A 16,546-nucleotide genomic window follows, 5' to 3' on the forward strand; every position below is an offset into this window, starting at 1 on the left:
GTAGTGCGCTTGGAGTTGAGAAGACCTCCATTTGAATATCTTTTCTTGGGCAGGTTACTTACCCGAGCCTCAGTTTCTTGCTTAATAGAAATAATGATGAAAGTCTGCTCTCTTTTTATTTGTAGCCTTTATTTGTGATTCAGAATTCAGAATTTCTCAAAGATTAGAAAAGTAACACAGTGTATAATACTAACACTTCTAGTGGCATCTGGACAGCCCCCCATAATCAAATGCGTGGCTATTTCTATAGCTGAATATTCAAGGACTTGCACTTATTAAGGACTCAGTAAAGACTGTAAGTACCCTCAGGTTAGGTTTTATTGACAGATGAATTTTTAGAACCAAGTTTTGAAAGAATATTTGGAATTTCAGAGCTTTCTGTGGTTGAGATCATGGACCTGTATTGCGCCCCCGCCCAAGCAGAGTATAGAACAGCCATTCAATAAATGGAGCTGATGACAATGACGCAATGCATGACGATGACAGAAAACTATTCTAGGAAGTATTTGCAACAAACACCTCTGCATTTTAAAGGAAAAATATCATTTACGTTGGTTTTCACATTGTATGTTGTTGTGAGGTAGGCTTTGAAGTACTCTCCTATTTGATGAGGGTTTAGTATGTGTTTCTTAGTCTGTGTTGCTATAAAGGAATACCTGAGGCTGGGTCATTTCTAAAGAAAACAGGTTTATTTGGCTCACGGTTCTGCAGGCTGTACAAGAAGCATGGCACCAGCATGTGCTTCTGGGGAGGCCTCAGCCTGCTTCCACTCAACGTGGAACGCAAAGGGGAGCCGGAGCTGCATGTGCAGAACACATGGAGAGAGAGAAGCAAGAGAAAGAGGAGGGAGGTGGTGGGCTCTTTTCAACGATGAGCTCTTGCAGGAACTAAGAGTTAGAACTCACTCCCTCCGTTGAGGTGGCACCAGGCCACTGATGAGGGATCTGCCCCCATGACTGGAACACCTCCCACTAGGCCCCACTTCTGATACTGGATATCCTATTGCAGTGTGGGACTTGGTGGGGCCAAACAAACCATAGCAGAGAGAAAGAGAGAGAGAAATTTTTAAACAAATTTTTAAATAGTAATTACTTAGAAATGGGAATCCGTAAATACTCTACAAGTCCACAAATACTGAGTATTAGATAGTAGGGACCTACTACAGAAAATGATTTTACAGATAGGTTATACAGGATGGCCAGAACTCTGCAGCGAGACTCAGGGGAAGCATTGCCTGTGGCCGGTTCCTGTTACATCTAATCAAGGATTGGTAACTGTTTGCAGATTTACCCTAACTCAGTTTTGCTGAGCGTTGTGACAGCATCATTTCCTGAGAGGTTACTTACCCAATAGCCGGAACCGTTCTGCAACAAAAGTGGAGGAGCTCTTTCCTTTCTCATCTCACCTGTATGTCAGGGCAAAGGCAGTGTAGACAGGAGGATGAGCCCTGAGGCAGGCATCCTGGCTTCTAGCACACACTCGGGCTTATAAAGTCATGGAGGGCCCTGCCTGTGTCTTCGTCTGTAAGAGGATAGGGGTTGTCCCACCCCTGGTTCACTGTGAGGATGGATGGCTCACCACACGCACAGCCTTAGGTCAGGGGCTGCTTCCACGCAGGTGCTCAGATGGCGAGATGATTGCTAGTCAAATGACCATAATCATACCACCATCACGTTCAGTCTTGCAGTTAGGGCCTTGGTTTCCTTTTCATTATAAACAGGGAGTTAAGCTAAACATTCTGAACAGCTTTCCGCCTTCTGACATTCGACTTAGGTGCTGAGTGACGGTAGCTGTTTCAAGTGTGGGTGGTCCACTTTGGAACAGCCATGACCTTGGGACTGTCATTTTGTCCATTAGAGGGCACTGGTGTACTGAGGAATGAGCCTCTAAGTACACCCTCTAAACAGAGAGGAAGGTGGTGGTGGTCTCCAGCTTTGCTCTTCTGCTTCTGTGCAGAGTAGCCATGGGAAGGGATCAGCTTTTATCTTTCTCATCTGGAAGGGAAGCAGCAAGCCCCAGGCCAACCTTATTGTCAATGGAGTTGAGGCCACAGAGTAAATAGATGACAGCACTGTGTGGGAAGGGGATGGAGGTACAGCTGGCTGGGCTGGATAGATAAAGGCCTGTAATTTGCTTATCTTTGTATGTTTTAAATAGAAAGATTTCACAAGCGTGTCTTTAAAATGTTACTTAGACCAGATATATTGACTCAGGATCACTTGGTAATCTGAGTAATCTACCCATACTTAGAATCAACAGCCTCATGGGGAGTTTGGTTTTGAATATTAGCTGGGTTTCATAGCTGTCTGCAATTATTTTAATAAAGTGGAAATTATTATTGGAATTTATACATATTCCTTTGATTTATTTTCATGTTTATTGGAAATACAGTTTCACCTGGTATTTATATTTCTGTCCGAAGGAATCACTGATAAAAGAAAAATGCCCATTATAATCCTAAGTGGTTGGTTTATAGCAGCTTTTATTTCCAACTTAAAACTTCCTAAAATACTTGGAAACAGATTTCTTTCTTTTTTTAATTTTTGTTGTTGTTGTTGTTGTTGTTGTTGAGACGGAGTTTCGCTCTTGTCGCCCAGGCTGGAGTGCAATGGCACGATCTCGGCTCACTGCAACCTCTCCCTCCCACGTTCAAGCGATTCTCCTGCCTCAGCCTCCCAAGTAACTGGGATTACAGGTGTGCACCACCACGCCCAGCTAATTTTGTATTTTTAGTAGAGACAGGGTTTCACCATGTTGGCCAGGCTGGTCTCAAACTCCTGACCTCAGGTGATCCGCCCACCTTGGCCTCCCAAAGTGCTGGGATTTTAGGTGTGAGCCACTGTGCCTGGCCAGAAAAAAATTTCTGTTAATTTTAAAATACTGTATTTTGCTTCCTCTAGCCCTTTCTACTAAATAATGTTATCTTTTATTTTTTGAAATTGTGCCCTTATTTCAAGTCTCTATGGACTTTCCAGTAATCATTAGGTTTGCTGCTTACTGGTGACTTAATTTTTCTCTTTACATAAGTTGAGTAATATACAGAATATACTATATCGTTTTTAAAGCGTCTCCTTAGCCCTCCTGTAGATCTTACAGGCAAGTGAACTGTAGCAGAGGTGTCACTTATGTACCTCTAAATTCTTTTCAAGCTAGAAATATTTGATACTTCTCTTTTGCATGGTTTGGCCTCGTGCCCAGAAGCACATTCTATTAAATGTATCCATTCTCAAGGCTGAGAGGTCCAGAAGTTGTCCTTGAGACATTTCTTTAGCAGTGGAACGGACCTGTGTTTTATAATATAATAGACTGTGGGACGAACAACTCAGCAGCTGTTTGTCTGCCTCGAAATCAGGTGGCGAGTGTAGCAATACCTTACAGCACTCTTCTTTTAATCCCAAGAAAAAAAAATGTGCTAAATACATGAGTTAAAATAATATACTCACTACACTAGTTAGAGTAATGCGCTCAATCCACGAGTTAAAGTGCGCCCTGGTACGCTAGTTAAAACAATGCGCTCAATACTCGAGTTAAAGTAATGTGCACCCCATACGTTAAAACAATGTGTTAGTTAAAATAATGCACTAATTAAAACAATGAGCTCAATATGCTGATTAAAACAATGTGCTCAATACACTAGTTAAAACAATGCGCTCAATACTCTAGTTAAAACAATGTGCTCAATACACTAGTTAATGCGCTCAATACACAAGTTAAAACAATGAGCTGAATACACAAGTTAAAGTAATGCACACTCAATGGGCTAGTTAAAACAGTGCACCCATTGTGCTAGTTAAAACAATGTGTGCAATACACTAGTTAATGCTCTCAATACACAAGTTAAAACAATGAGCTGAATACACGAGTTAAAGTAATACACACTCAGTGCACTAGTTAAAACAGTGCACCCATTGTGCTAGTTAAAACAGTGTGCTCAATACACTAGTTAATGCGCTCAATACGTGAGGTAAGACAACGAGCTGAATACAGAAGTTAAAATAATGCACTCAACACTCTAGTTAAAATAATGTACTAAATACATTAGTTAAAATGGAATATGTGCAGCCTGTGCCATCAGGAGCTTGAAATGAGATGGAAGCTTGCCATGAGTTCTGGTTATAGGCAGGGATGCCGTTTGCCACACTGACATTAAGATGTTTGACATAGAGGTCATCGAATGCTCACCGCTACCCGTCACTATCACCACTGGGCAGGTAAGGAACCTGAAGCTGAGAAGGAATAAGGAACTTGCCCAAGAGCACACAGCTAAATTCTATGTCTCTGTACAGGGGGGCTGGAAATGGAGGGGTGGAAATGAGACCAGGCTCTGCCTCCACCCCCACCCCACACCTCCCACACTTCTGATCTCAGTGCCTGCCAGTTCTACAAGGGTCTGTACAGAGGACCTCGAGAGGTTTGTTAAGGTCTGCAATTTACCTGGTTTGTTAAGGTCTGCAATTTACCTGTAATACTAACTTTGCTAGACCTTGAGCAGAAAGGACCCTCTGCCAGGCCCTTAGGTGTGAAGGTCGGTGGTTTGGAGCAATGAAGAACATGTCAGGCTCTGATCCTCACCAGCTGCTGCTTTTTCTCCCCCTATATCTATGAACATGGCTGATCTCTCCACAGTACAGTTGATCAAGGGCAAGGAACCACAAGCTAAGCCCCCTTTATTTTGCCTTAGCAGAGAGCCTTGACTGGTTGGCTTCCCAGATTGCCCTCTAGACCACTGTCTTTGCTGCATGTGCCCATTTGTTCTTTAGTCCAAGGTGATTTTGATCTGCATCGTCTGAATGTTTGTGTCCCGCCAAATTCATGTTGAAATATACTCCAGAAGAGTTGGGGCTTCCGGGAGGGAATTAGGCCATGAGGGCCTCACCCTTGTGAACAGCATTAGTGCCCTTATGAAAAAGCCTGAGAGAGCTCGTTGGCCTCTTCCTCCATGTGAGGACACGTACAAGGTGCCTTCAGTGAGGAACAAGCCCTCACCAGTCACTGAGTCTCCAGGCTCCTTGATCTTGGACTTCATAGTCTCCAGACTACGAAGCCCTACATTTCTGTTGTTTATAAATTACCCAGTCCAAGGTATTTTGTTAGAGCAGACTGAATGGGCAAAGAGAGCAAAGTATGAGTGAGCCTTCAGTACTATTGCTGTGTATTAACAAGTATGTTTAAATATTTAAAATCTTCACCAGCGTTACCACATGCAAAGTATGAGTGAGCCTTCAGTACTATTGCTGTGTATTAACAAGTATGTTTAAATATTTAAAATCTTTTAAAGTTTTTAGTTTTTAGCTAAAGACAGCACTGACTTAGTTCTTTGCTAGTTATCTCCTATCCATCAAAGAGGACAAAGTGGGCATTTGATGTAGCGTAAATACAGTTGTTCCTCAGTGTCTGCATGACCGCCCACAGATACCAAAATCTGTGCATGCCTAAGTCCTGCACTTGGCCCTCTGTATGTGTGGGCTTCACATTCTGCAAATACTGTAGTTTCAGTCCACATCTGGTTGCAGATGCAGACCCTTCTGTACAGAAAGCTGACTGTACTTATTTTTTAAAACCACATAAAAGTGGACCTGTGCCCCAGCTACTCGGGAGGCTGAGGCAGGAGCATGGCTGTAAACCCGGGAGGCGGAGCTTGCAGTGAGCTGAGATCCAGCCACTGCACTCCACCCTGGGCGACGGAGCAAGACTCCGTCTCAAAAAAAAAAAAAAACAAAGTGGGCCTGTGTATTTCAAACCCGTATTGTTCATGGCTCAACTCTTGTTTGTTAGATATTGTCAGCGTTTTGTGATTTAGGTATGAGACCCAATGAACCACTCAGTGCCAACTACGAACTTTAAAACATCAGATGGTACTGCTTTGCGTTTACTTTTTCTTCAGTGTGGTGGATTTCACCTAGCAAGAACTTTCAAGTAATTAAATTCATGAAATGCTTAGCTTTTGCAGCACCTTAAAGAATAAATTATCCAAGCTCAAGACTGAGGCATGTAAGCATTAGGTTTTACTTACTGTGTTTTGAGTCTTCTAAAGAAGAGATGGGAAAAAAATGACTCTAGTTAAACTTGAATTGCCTTAGTAGTGTAGCTTTAAGCCTTGTAAAATTGCTAAGTTAAATTGGCCCTGTGTGACTTCCTAATCACTGTCGTATACAAAACCCAGTCAGTTTGGTGGCTCAGTGGTGCATAGATAAGTTGAGATTTAATTTAATCATTTTGCATGCAACGTTTATACATAGAAAGATTTACACTTTTAATGTAAGAGATGATTAAAGTCCTGATGGGAAAGCTGATGTAATTATCAGCTTGTAATTATCAAGTGTGTTAAATAAGTATCCAATTACTTCTTCCCGTTTTTTTTTTTTTCTCATTTGCTTCTTGTTTCTTACAGAGCTTTGACAACAGAAAGGGTCTTCATTGGATAACCTTAAACATTGAACATGGCAGGACATTGTTTTTATGGCATTTGTACCTGTATTTCATTGTAGGTGCTAGACTGGATCGAGAACCACGGAGAAGCATTTCTGAGCAAACATACAGGTGTGGGGAAATCTCTTCATCGGGCCAGAGCATTGCAGAAACGTCATGAAGATTTTGAAGAAGTGGCACAGGTACAACAATGGCTTCCATTATTTTATCCCGTAAATACCCGTGCGGTTGATTTTGGATTACAGTTTTAACCACATTTGAGATAAGTTAGCATTAGCTCGATGCGTTTGACACCTCAGATGAGGTAAATGCTCCGATTTCAGAGTGAAATTGTCATTGCCTTGGCAGAAACATGATTTGGTCAGTTGACCCTTTCTAACATGTGATGTTCTTGGAACAGAAATGTGGCTTGGGTGTTTTTGTCTTGTTTATTATACCAGTGTCTTTTGACTACTTTGTGAAATTCCAATTTATAGTCAGGAAATAACAGTTCCTTTTGTGTTTCTGTAATAGTAGGCTAAGCCTTACTTGTCCTGTTTGCATTTCTTTAATTGTGTGTGCTTAGGAAACAGGAGCTGGGAGTCCAGTGTGTTCCGAATGTGGGTTTTGTGGGGTTTGAGCACTGGCCGTGTGACTTTGGACGAGTTGCTTCACCTTTCTACGGGTAACTTTCTGATCTGAAAAATAGACCCAGTAATTTATTTAATAAGATTTTTCTTATAATCAACTTCTTTAAACTAGTGAGTTATGGCTTGATGATGAAGTAACACAGCAGAGATTCACAAAGGAAGTGGTGAAATGTTATGGTTGAATTCATTTAAAAATGTCCTGAATGTAGATTTATTATATAGAACAATTCTGGTGTTCTGAGAAGGAGGAACTCAGAATTTGAACCTCATGTTTACGTGGTGGAAGCGAGTCATACAGTGTAACTTCTGCAGACACAAGACCTAGCTGCAGGGGCCCTGGGTTTCAGAGTTTGTTTTAGACACGGCTGCAGTCACCTCAGGAAGCTCTTGGATCCATTGTGCGTGCAGTTTTGCAGAGTCAAGAATTTCCTCGTGACTAATTTGAAGGTCCATTCCTTAATTTTGTACAGTGATTGTGAGTAGCTCTATCCTGTTGAATGAATCCATGCTAATTGATGTGTGTGTGTGTGGTATGAAGAGCCATCATGCATTTTCACAGGCTAGTGTAAAAAAAGAAATAAAAAATACTTTTCATGCGAAGCTTTTTGCAAATGACTGTCAGAAAAGGAAGATACTCTTTCATGTTAATGTTCCTTTTTTAGATTTAAAAAGTTATGATTAAAACAGCCAGTAAAGCCCAGAAAACTCAGGTTCAAGGAAGAATCTGGTGTTGAGAGCACAGAAGATTTCTTTACTATCATTAGTAAATCTCTGGCATAGCATCCTTCCTAAGTACCTGCCCTGTGAATTCCTAAACCACCCTCGCTCTTTTCTGCTTATTCCCCTAGATTCCAGTTACCTTCCAGAGGTGTAACCTGTCACAGACTTATTATCCAGGAAGCCATTTCTGTCAACAGCTTTTCATATGTGCCACGTAATTATCTTGTCTTCCTGGATAAAAGAGTGTGTCATTTAGGAAAGCAGGAGACCTTGAGTTCATTCTCGATTTTTAGAAGAAAAGCAAATCAGTGACTCCCTGGTCATTACTTAACTCATTCATCTTTTGCAAGGAGGATAACTGCCTCCATAACACGTGGACATACAGAGTGTCCCCGCATGTGTAGCAGGCTCTAAATTCTGATTCGTGACAGCCGTTAGAGCACGCATACGAACAAAATAGGCTGTTGTTTTGCAGTAAGTTCGGTTCCTAATATAAGATGTATTGTTTCTAATCTTTTAAAATAAATTACTAGTGGAGAATTCAGGGTAAATTATTTGCTATCAAGCATTTGCTTTAGATTGGCGCATATTTACAGGGTACCAAATCTTCTCATCTGCTTATTTTTCCTTATTAAAAATACTTCTAAAATTTACCAATATGATTCCACTGCTTTCTGATTGCAAGACAGTGGAAAGTTTCATCTCTTGGATCCTCGATTTTCCTTGCTGTAAAGTGATGCCTGGCACCTACCTTCACCAAGTTGCTGTGATGACAGAATGCATGATGTAGAAATGCCTGACACTCAGCAGGCGCCCCTGGTGCTGTCTTTGCCCAGAACAGTACGATCATTCAGATTATTCAGATCTTTTGGTGAATACTAGCCTTGTGTTTACATTTCGGGACAAGAGCCACTAGAAGGCCAATGCGCCTGCCACTTTGCTCTTCCTGCAGTCTTCAGCTGCAGGACCAGTTCTTACTAAAGACGGCCAGAGGCTGCATTTGGAATCCAGTGGAAAATAATGAGACTTGGCTTTTCCTGCAATCCTCAGCGGCACTGAAAAGCAGCACCAGAGGATGTTGGAGTTGTGTCACCGCCAGGCCACTTCACCTCGCTAAAACCCTCCCACTCCTACACCACACAGAAGTGTGTGTCTGGTCAAATGCTGAGAGACACAGATAGTTGTCTGTGTTTCGCTGTGTCTGGAGAAATCCACAGCACTTCTTGGGTCCGCTGTTAGCACTTGTGGTGCTGCTGACTCTGTCCAGTGCACACGCTGCAGGGGCGGTGAGCTTGTCTCTTGGGATGCTGTGTTTTCCTTTGACTGATGAAAAGACATCCCTGGGAATTTGTGTGCCTTTTAGGTGATAATTGAAGTTACCTGGGGCTTTTAATTTGCACTGTAGATGTACTGGCCCATCATTCTTGTCATTACATTTCTGTATTAATAAAATACCTTGGAGGTTTTCAGTATGCAGACTTCATTGTCTTTTAAACCAAGCAAATGTAATGCAAGTATTTAGGCCTCAAATGCTCATTTTCCTTCTTTTTCCTATCTCTTCTAAGATCCCAAAATCCCTTATTTTCCATTGAATTCTAAGTACAGCCTCTGGTCATCTTCGGTGAGAAACAGCCCTGCAGCCAAGGATTGCAGGAAGGGCAAGGTCTTGTGCACATTTGCCTTCTGGTGGCTCTTTTTGTCTCCTTGAGTCCTACCAAGTTCTGAAGAAAAAGAGGACACCAGTTAGGTCCCCACCCTGGCCTGGCCTTACCTTATTCCCTTTAATCCCCATGGCAGGGATGACCCCCACACCACGGATCAGAAAACGGGTCCAGCGTGAGATGCCTCAGGAACAGGATAGTAGGAATTGGACAGGAGAAGCCCAGTCTCTCAGACTCTCAAACGCTCTCTGACCTGATATCCTCCCCACTTTAGTCCAGTGTCTCAGTTTCTCCCCTTGTGTGAGAAACTGCGGCTTAGGTGCCAGTTGTTTTAACAACCCCAGCTCTGCTGACTGACTTGGTGGAGAAGTTACTGCACCCCTCTGTACCTCGGTTTCCTCACCTGTGAAATGGGAATCAGGTAGTGTCCATGTCCTGCCGCTTTTGTGAGGCACAGTGTTAAGTACCAAAACGGTAGCATTTCTGATGAGTGTGGTTGATGTTAGCACAAGGAAATCTCTGTTCTCCGGTTGCAGAAGGACCTAGGGAAGGTCTCATTCCCGGGAAAACCTGGCTGGGGGTTTCAGAGGCATGAGTGCTGACGCACGCCCCACCAGCCCTGTCACCTTTTGTGCTGCCTCATGTTTTTCAAGCACAAGATGAAAAGGAAGATAAATGATGGCTGTTTCATGTCTCACATCATTTGGAAATGCACTTGTTTCTTTGGGACATTTTAAAAAATATCTTTACCTGTTGGATCAGAGGTGGGAAGGCTTTCAGAAATGTAATACTTGGCTGTTGGGAGGCTCTGTCATCTTTAGATCCACTTATCAAATATGAGAAGTTCACAATTCCAAAGCTGTAGTGGTGATCGCAGGAAAACAGGATTCAGCTGTTTAGAAATGTGTGTCTGTGGCACTCTGGGTTCTCTGTACAGCTTGCTACACCGTTAGCTTCATTCAGCATGGAGGCCCTGTTGTGCCCATGATAGAGATGCAGACACAGGGACTCCAAGGGGATACTCAGCCGGGGGTAAGCAGGGATTTCCAAGCCGTCTTCCCTGGAAGGAAGCCACCTGCAGGTGCGGCCTCTGATGGTCAGAGAACCTTTGTGGGCAAGAGCGCATTCAGACCCTCCACAGCAGAGCCCTTGGTGCTCACGGCTGACCACGGTCACAGGGGTGCCCACTCTTGTGCCCAGAGGCCCAGGTGCCAGCCCTAGGAGGGGAGGGCCTGGATGAGAGAAGCCCTGGAAAGCAGTCAGGAATTGTTCCATAGGTGAAAGTTGCTTTGTAGATCTGTCTCCTATGTGTGTGTACACATGCACATTCACACCTGTCTGTTAAAAACCATGTATTCGCACGATTAACTCCAATTCCAGCCCAGTGCCAAGAGTTCACTCAAGTTTTCTCCTTTTCTATCTTGATAACTCCCTTTTCTCAAATAAAGACACCCGGCTCCCATTGTCCCTCAGGTATTGGCTTACTTGCGTCATTCCATTCTGCTAATGTAACCAGTCTCCCAACTGGGAGTCCCTCACATTCTGCTCAGACCCTCACCGATGAGACGCCTTCCCTGTGCACCTTACATCTCTGAGAAGGATACGGGTTCACCTTGTTTCTCAAGGGAACCCAAAGCTCACTCTCTGGGCCTTCTTAGAAGGCCTGAGCTCTGTTCCTTTCCTGCCCTCACATTCCCCAGCCTTTCCCAGGGCTCTCTCCACTGGCAGACCCCTCTGCAGTAGCTTTCTTTAACAGCATCAGGGCTCTCGCATGCCTTCCTGTTGGAGGAACCCACTTACAGCCTCCGATTATTAGGAATTAAAGTGATTTTTGGAGTATTTTAGACATGTATTTATACTTTGAGCTCCTTAAAACTCTGGCTACTTTAGAGCCATTATAGTTATTATTTCCTTTTTCTGAAAAAATGTGGCCAGGCAAAGTGGTTCACGCCTATAATCCCAGTACTTTGGGAGGCCAAGGCAAGAGGATTACCTGAGCCCAGGAGTTCGAGAACAGCCTGGGTAACATTGCAAATCCCCGTCTCTCCTAAAAATACAACAATTAGCTGGGCATGGTAGCGCGTGTCTGTGGTTCTAGCTACTTGGAAGGCTAAGGTGGGAGGATTGCTTGAGACCAGGAGGTCAGGGCTACAGTGAGCTGTGATCACACCACTGTACTCCAGCCTGGGCTACAGAGCGAGACTGTCATGCAAGCTGGAAAACAAAACAGAAAAATAAAAAATATATAGCCTTAAGTAGAAGGAAGATGAGCACAGAATTACGAACAAGTAGAAATGTGTGAAAAGGGACAGCAACTTATGTTTGTTTGGAATTTAACCTTTAACTTGTACTTCGAGAGTTATCATAAAGCATTGTATCATATGAAAAGACACAGACTGGAACTCTCTGCTTGGTGATAAAACTGGAAGAAAAAGCGAAGCAGGCATTTGTTGCTGGGGGCCGTCTCCTGGCTCCACCTTGGCAAAAATCTGAAAACTCTGAGCCCCAAGACAGACAGCAGTTGCCTGCAGATAGTCCATCGCTACCTTCAGTACAAGGGTTTTGCCATGGGGTTCAAAGTTAAACAATCTAAAACAACCGTGGGAAAGGAATTCTGCGTAGAATTCCTGAAATCATCTCTCCCCATCATATTTTTCTGTTTGATTCATGTAAGTGATCAGAAATATCACAAATTGACTGTGTTGCTATGTATTACGGCGCCCAGCCTGGCTGGTTTGCTTTTCATTTACCTTCTGTTTCTCTGGGATGTTCTCTTGTGCAGAACACATACACCAATGCAGATAAATTACTAGAAGCAGCAGAACAGCTGGCTCAGACTGGGGAATGTGACCCTGAAGAGATTTATCAGGCTGCCCATCAGCTGGAAGACCGGATTCAAGATTTCGTTCGGCGTGTTGAGCAGCGAAAGATCCTACTGGACATGTCTGTGTCTTTTCACACCCATGTGAAAGAGGTAAGGCGCCAGAAGACCAAAATATAATCTGGGCCTGAAAGGGTCTTTACCTCTTTGGGAGGAACCTGAATTTGGTCATAGTGTAAGAAAGTGGACAAAGGTGGCAAGTTGTAAGATGTAGCCCATTAATGCTGAGTGTGTCTGTGTGGACAGGGAAAAGCCAGGCTTGTGCTGGCCTTCCTTGTTGTATGACGGCATGGCTGCCTTTGCTGAGGCTGCCCGTAAAGAGAAGACCCATGAGGGTTGGGAGAGACAGAGAACGTCCATTTCCGTAAGTAGGGGACCTGCGCGTTGTTGATCAGAGCTGTTGGGTTTCCTTCCTGGGTGTGAACCTGTCACATGGCTACCGTCATAATTGCCTCTGGATTTTACTAGACTTCTCTCAGATGCTGGTAAACTGAGTGTTACCTAATATTGAGTTTAAATGTGCCAGAGCCAACCTGGTACAAATAATATTAAAGCTAATGTCATAGGCATGCACCTGTTAATCAGCTCATGTCATGATAAGAAATAATGTTATTTGGTGTGTGAAAAATAGGTAGGTACTAATTATACCTCGCATATAGATGTTATTCTTGGTAGAAATCATACAAAGTTACATGAAGGAAACTACTATGTAACTTTTGAGGAAAAAAGAATTTAAAATAAAGGTTCATATTCAGGGTGACTACAAATTGAGTAGGGATGTCAACTTAACACATCTTACTTCTGTGTAAAAAAGAAAACTCCCTGCCTCACCGAGGACCTTCGCAGAGGATCCTAACATATTCTGATGCAGCTCTTGATGGATGGGAAGTGAGGGACCCTTCTGGGCAGCTGGGGATTGTGCACATGGAAAACTGTGGTCATAGGATGGGAAGAAGGATCTGGAAGAGGAGGACTACTGGGGAAAGAGGGGAGGGCGAGGCCTGGCTTGCCTCATTTCAAGGCATCAGCGCTTGGAGACCCACCAGTTCCTTTAAAGTCTCTACCAGCTCTGAGATCTTGGGCAGTTAGTCCTCAGGCCATTTGTCGCTGGAATGTTTGAACTGCAGGTTTCCCTCTGAAACCCTGTGAGGCTGTGAAGGAGTGGAGGAGAGTACGCAGCAAACTGCTGGGACCCCTGGGGTTTGCGCACAGTCCTGCCCTAGGCTGGCAGCTGGCACTCTCGGTCCTTTCTGCCAGGGGCCTGGTGCTTCTTGGTCCTGAGATGGTCATCAGGATAGAAACTGGCACAACTAGCTTCTTTTCCTGCTCGTCAGAATGCCATCACTCAAATTGCTCTTGAAAATACTTACAAAGAGGCTATTTTCTTCTGAGGAGATACATTAAGTGGACATTGTTCTGTGGCAGTTTCTAGTCATTGCTGCACGTGCCACTAGACTGTAAGTTTCCCACTTCTCTTGAACCGAGTTTGTCTCTTGCTGTCCTCCAGCCTCTGCTGGTTCCTTGCCCCAGCCTCCCTGTGGCACTGCTACCAGAGTAATTTTTCTGAAATAGAAATTTGACTAGGCCATACCCCTGCTTTTAAACTATCAGTGATTCTTCTTGTATGTGGGGAGCAGCCTGATACCTCTGCGTCCTCACAACATAGACCACGTTTTTCCTTGCAGCCTGTCTTGTGCTGTGTCCTCCTCTTCCAGGGCCCCTCCCTCTCAACACAGTATCCCTGGATTCAGGACTTTCCGGCACCTTTGAGACAAGGATGGGTGTAGTTAGCTACTCTCCCTTGCACCTTCTAGAGCTCCCTCCACATACACCTGTTAACGGCATTTGTCATGCGTGTGATTGTGTGTTACTTTACATGTTTTTACACCCTAGCTGAGAGGGAAGGAGTGGGTTAAAGTGATCTGTGGATGAAAACAGATTGTAGCATAGTTCACTAAGCCGTGACATCAACAGAACACGGGCCAGGAGCACAGCAGTCTGGATCCTTTTGAGGGCAGGGACCTGGGCAGGGGTGTCCAGTCTACAGGTTCCTCATTCAGGGCCCAGTGACCACAGCTGCCCTGGATGCCGTAGATGCCATAAGGGAGAGGCAGGAAGAGTGTCAGGCAGCTGCAAGTGGCTGAGAGGCCAAATCGAGAGGAAGGGGCGGAGGGCAGAGGGCCTCGCATCTGTGGCACGTTCCAGAGCCAGATGATTGGAGCTGGTATTTGTGTGGCATGCCTGGCCATATTCTGTAGCAGCTTAGCAGTCTGAGGTAAGGATCTAGCTTTCTTATAGGACAGAAGACTCTTCCCACCAAGCGGTATTTGTGATTTAAGTCACCTTTTCAATTTGGCAGTGGTTTTCAGAAACCAGACACTAAAGGATAAGTGGAAGGAAAGTGCTTTTTCAAAAGCTGTTCTCTACAAATAATTTAAAAAAAAAAAATTAGCCGAGTGTGGTGGCACCTGTAGTCCCATCTTTTTGGGAGGCTGAGGCAGGAGGATCACTTGAGCTCAGAAGAAGGTTGCAATGAGCAGAGGTCACACGACTGCACTCCAGCCTCGGTGACAGAGCACGACCCTGTCTCAAACACAGAAACAAAGCTCTTGTCCAGAGGCTTCGTTTGGGTTCATTGACTTTTGTAGCAGCAGCGTTTTTAAGGAAAAATCTTCTAATAAGAGCATCCACTTATAAGACCATGGAGTCCATATTGTCACTAGGTTTGGAAATTATTTAAAAGTAAAAATACATTTTGTTTTCATTGACTTACACAATAGGAACTGCTAGTATGTATGAGTTTGTAGACTACAGAGACCTTAAATCAGTTTTAAGGACTAAGTGGTTCACTTTTACGATTGCAAGATTTTTAGTGCAGTCTATGAAAGGCCATCTGACTAGCAGAGAAACTGGCATGTTTTCCCCGGTCTGCTCTGTCTTACTGGTGTGCACCTCACGTAACATGGGACCAAGGAGGGATTGGGGCCCAGTTAGGGAGTGCATAGCAGGACACACGGGCGCCCGTGTGATTGACATTCAGGGATGCCGCCCACAGGCTGGAATGCTGCCTGTTTCTTCCCCTCAGTGCGCCTGGACTTCATTTTTAGCCCCAGCCATTTTCTCAGTAGATTTGTCTTTCCCTGACCAGCCTGAGAATTGCCCTCAGTTCTTTCTCCATGCTCTACAAAAGCCCTGAAACACCCAGGAATCCTTGGTAGGTTCCATGCAGGAAAGAATGGTGTCTTCTGTCATTGTATTTTGAAGCTGGTTACTGAATGAAAACTGAGATAAGCTTAGAACAAGTTTAATTCGTTTAAAATGAAAAGCTAGATGGGCCAAGAAGAGGAAATCATGCTAATTTGCTAGGTGTTTGCATAAAGTCACTAAATGTATTTACATATCAGATGAACAAAAAATTGCTAAAAGAAACACTTCTGAATCTGTTCTTCTTAAGCAGATCATACAATTAAAAATTACACAGAGGAAGACAAAAAGTAGCTTGTCTTGGCTGGGCGCAGTGGCTCACGCCTGTAATCCCAGCACTTTGGGAGGCTGAGGCGGGTGGATCACGAGGTCAGGAGATCAAGACCAACCTGGCTAACACGGTGAAATCCCATCTCTACTAAAAATACAAAAATATTAGCCGGGCATGGTGGCAGGGCGCCTGTAGTCCCAGCTACTCAGGAGGCTGAGGCAGGAGAATGACGTGAACCCAGGAGGCGGAGCTGGCAGTGAGCTGAGATCATGCCATTGTACTCCAGCTTGGGCGACAGAGCGAGACTCCGTCTCAAAAAAAAAAAAAAAAAAAAAAAAAAGTAGCTTCTCTTTTTTATTTAGGCAAATTCATGAAGCTTTTTAGAAATTGCCTGCAAAAGGCTCTCCTGACAGAAGTCAGAAGTTAGTTTTCCTCACTGCCAAGTGTTCCACAGTGGCTCTCCTCCTCACTTTATCTGGAGTATAGTTGTCACAGTCTCTTTTTGCAATAAATTCCTGGTCTTCTGATGAACAAGTAATACAAACATGAGGTCATAACAACTCACTTTAAAAAGGTACGAAGTCAAGGTGATGTTTACTGAACGTTAGCTCAGGAATCTCTTTAAGAAACCCCTGGAAGAAGGTGGCTGCTGGAAGTCTTGTTGAAGACCAAGCTCTTAGGCTCCAAAAACTGAGACCTCTGGACTCTGATTCTTTTACCCCAGAGAACAGAATAGACACTTGTTCCTGAG

The 16,546-nt window shown here is 44.0% G+C and overlaps 1 protein-coding gene across 5 annotated transcripts in view; it reads left to right on the plus strand.

Moving 5' to 3' along the window:
- The window catches only part of TRIO (trio Rho guanine nucleotide exchange factor), a 367,782-nt gene that overhangs the window by 184,233 nt on the left and 167,003 nt on the right, over window positions 1–16,546 (plus strand). For all 5 annotated transcript variants that reach the window (XR_004056304.1, XM_030926983.1, XM_030926984.1 and 2 more), the window contains exons 10-11: window positions 6,489–6,611; window positions 12,222–12,413. Coding sequence is in view for 4 of the 5 variants with exons in the window: in XM_030926983.1 (XP_030782843.1) it covers window positions 6,489–6,611; window positions 12,222–12,413 (315 nt within the window). In the remaining variant the exon portion in view is untranslated. The remainder of the gene's footprint in view (window positions 1–6,488; window positions 6,612–12,221; window positions 12,414–16,546) is intronic.

The sequence above is a fragment of the Rhinopithecus roxellana genome, chromosome 3, assembly GCF_007565055.1.
Source record: "Rhinopithecus roxellana isolate Shanxi Qingling chromosome 3, ASM756505v1, whole genome shotgun sequence".
In the NCBI taxonomy this organism is placed as follows: domain Eukaryota; kingdom Metazoa; phylum Chordata; class Mammalia; order Primates; family Cercopithecidae; genus Rhinopithecus; species Rhinopithecus roxellana.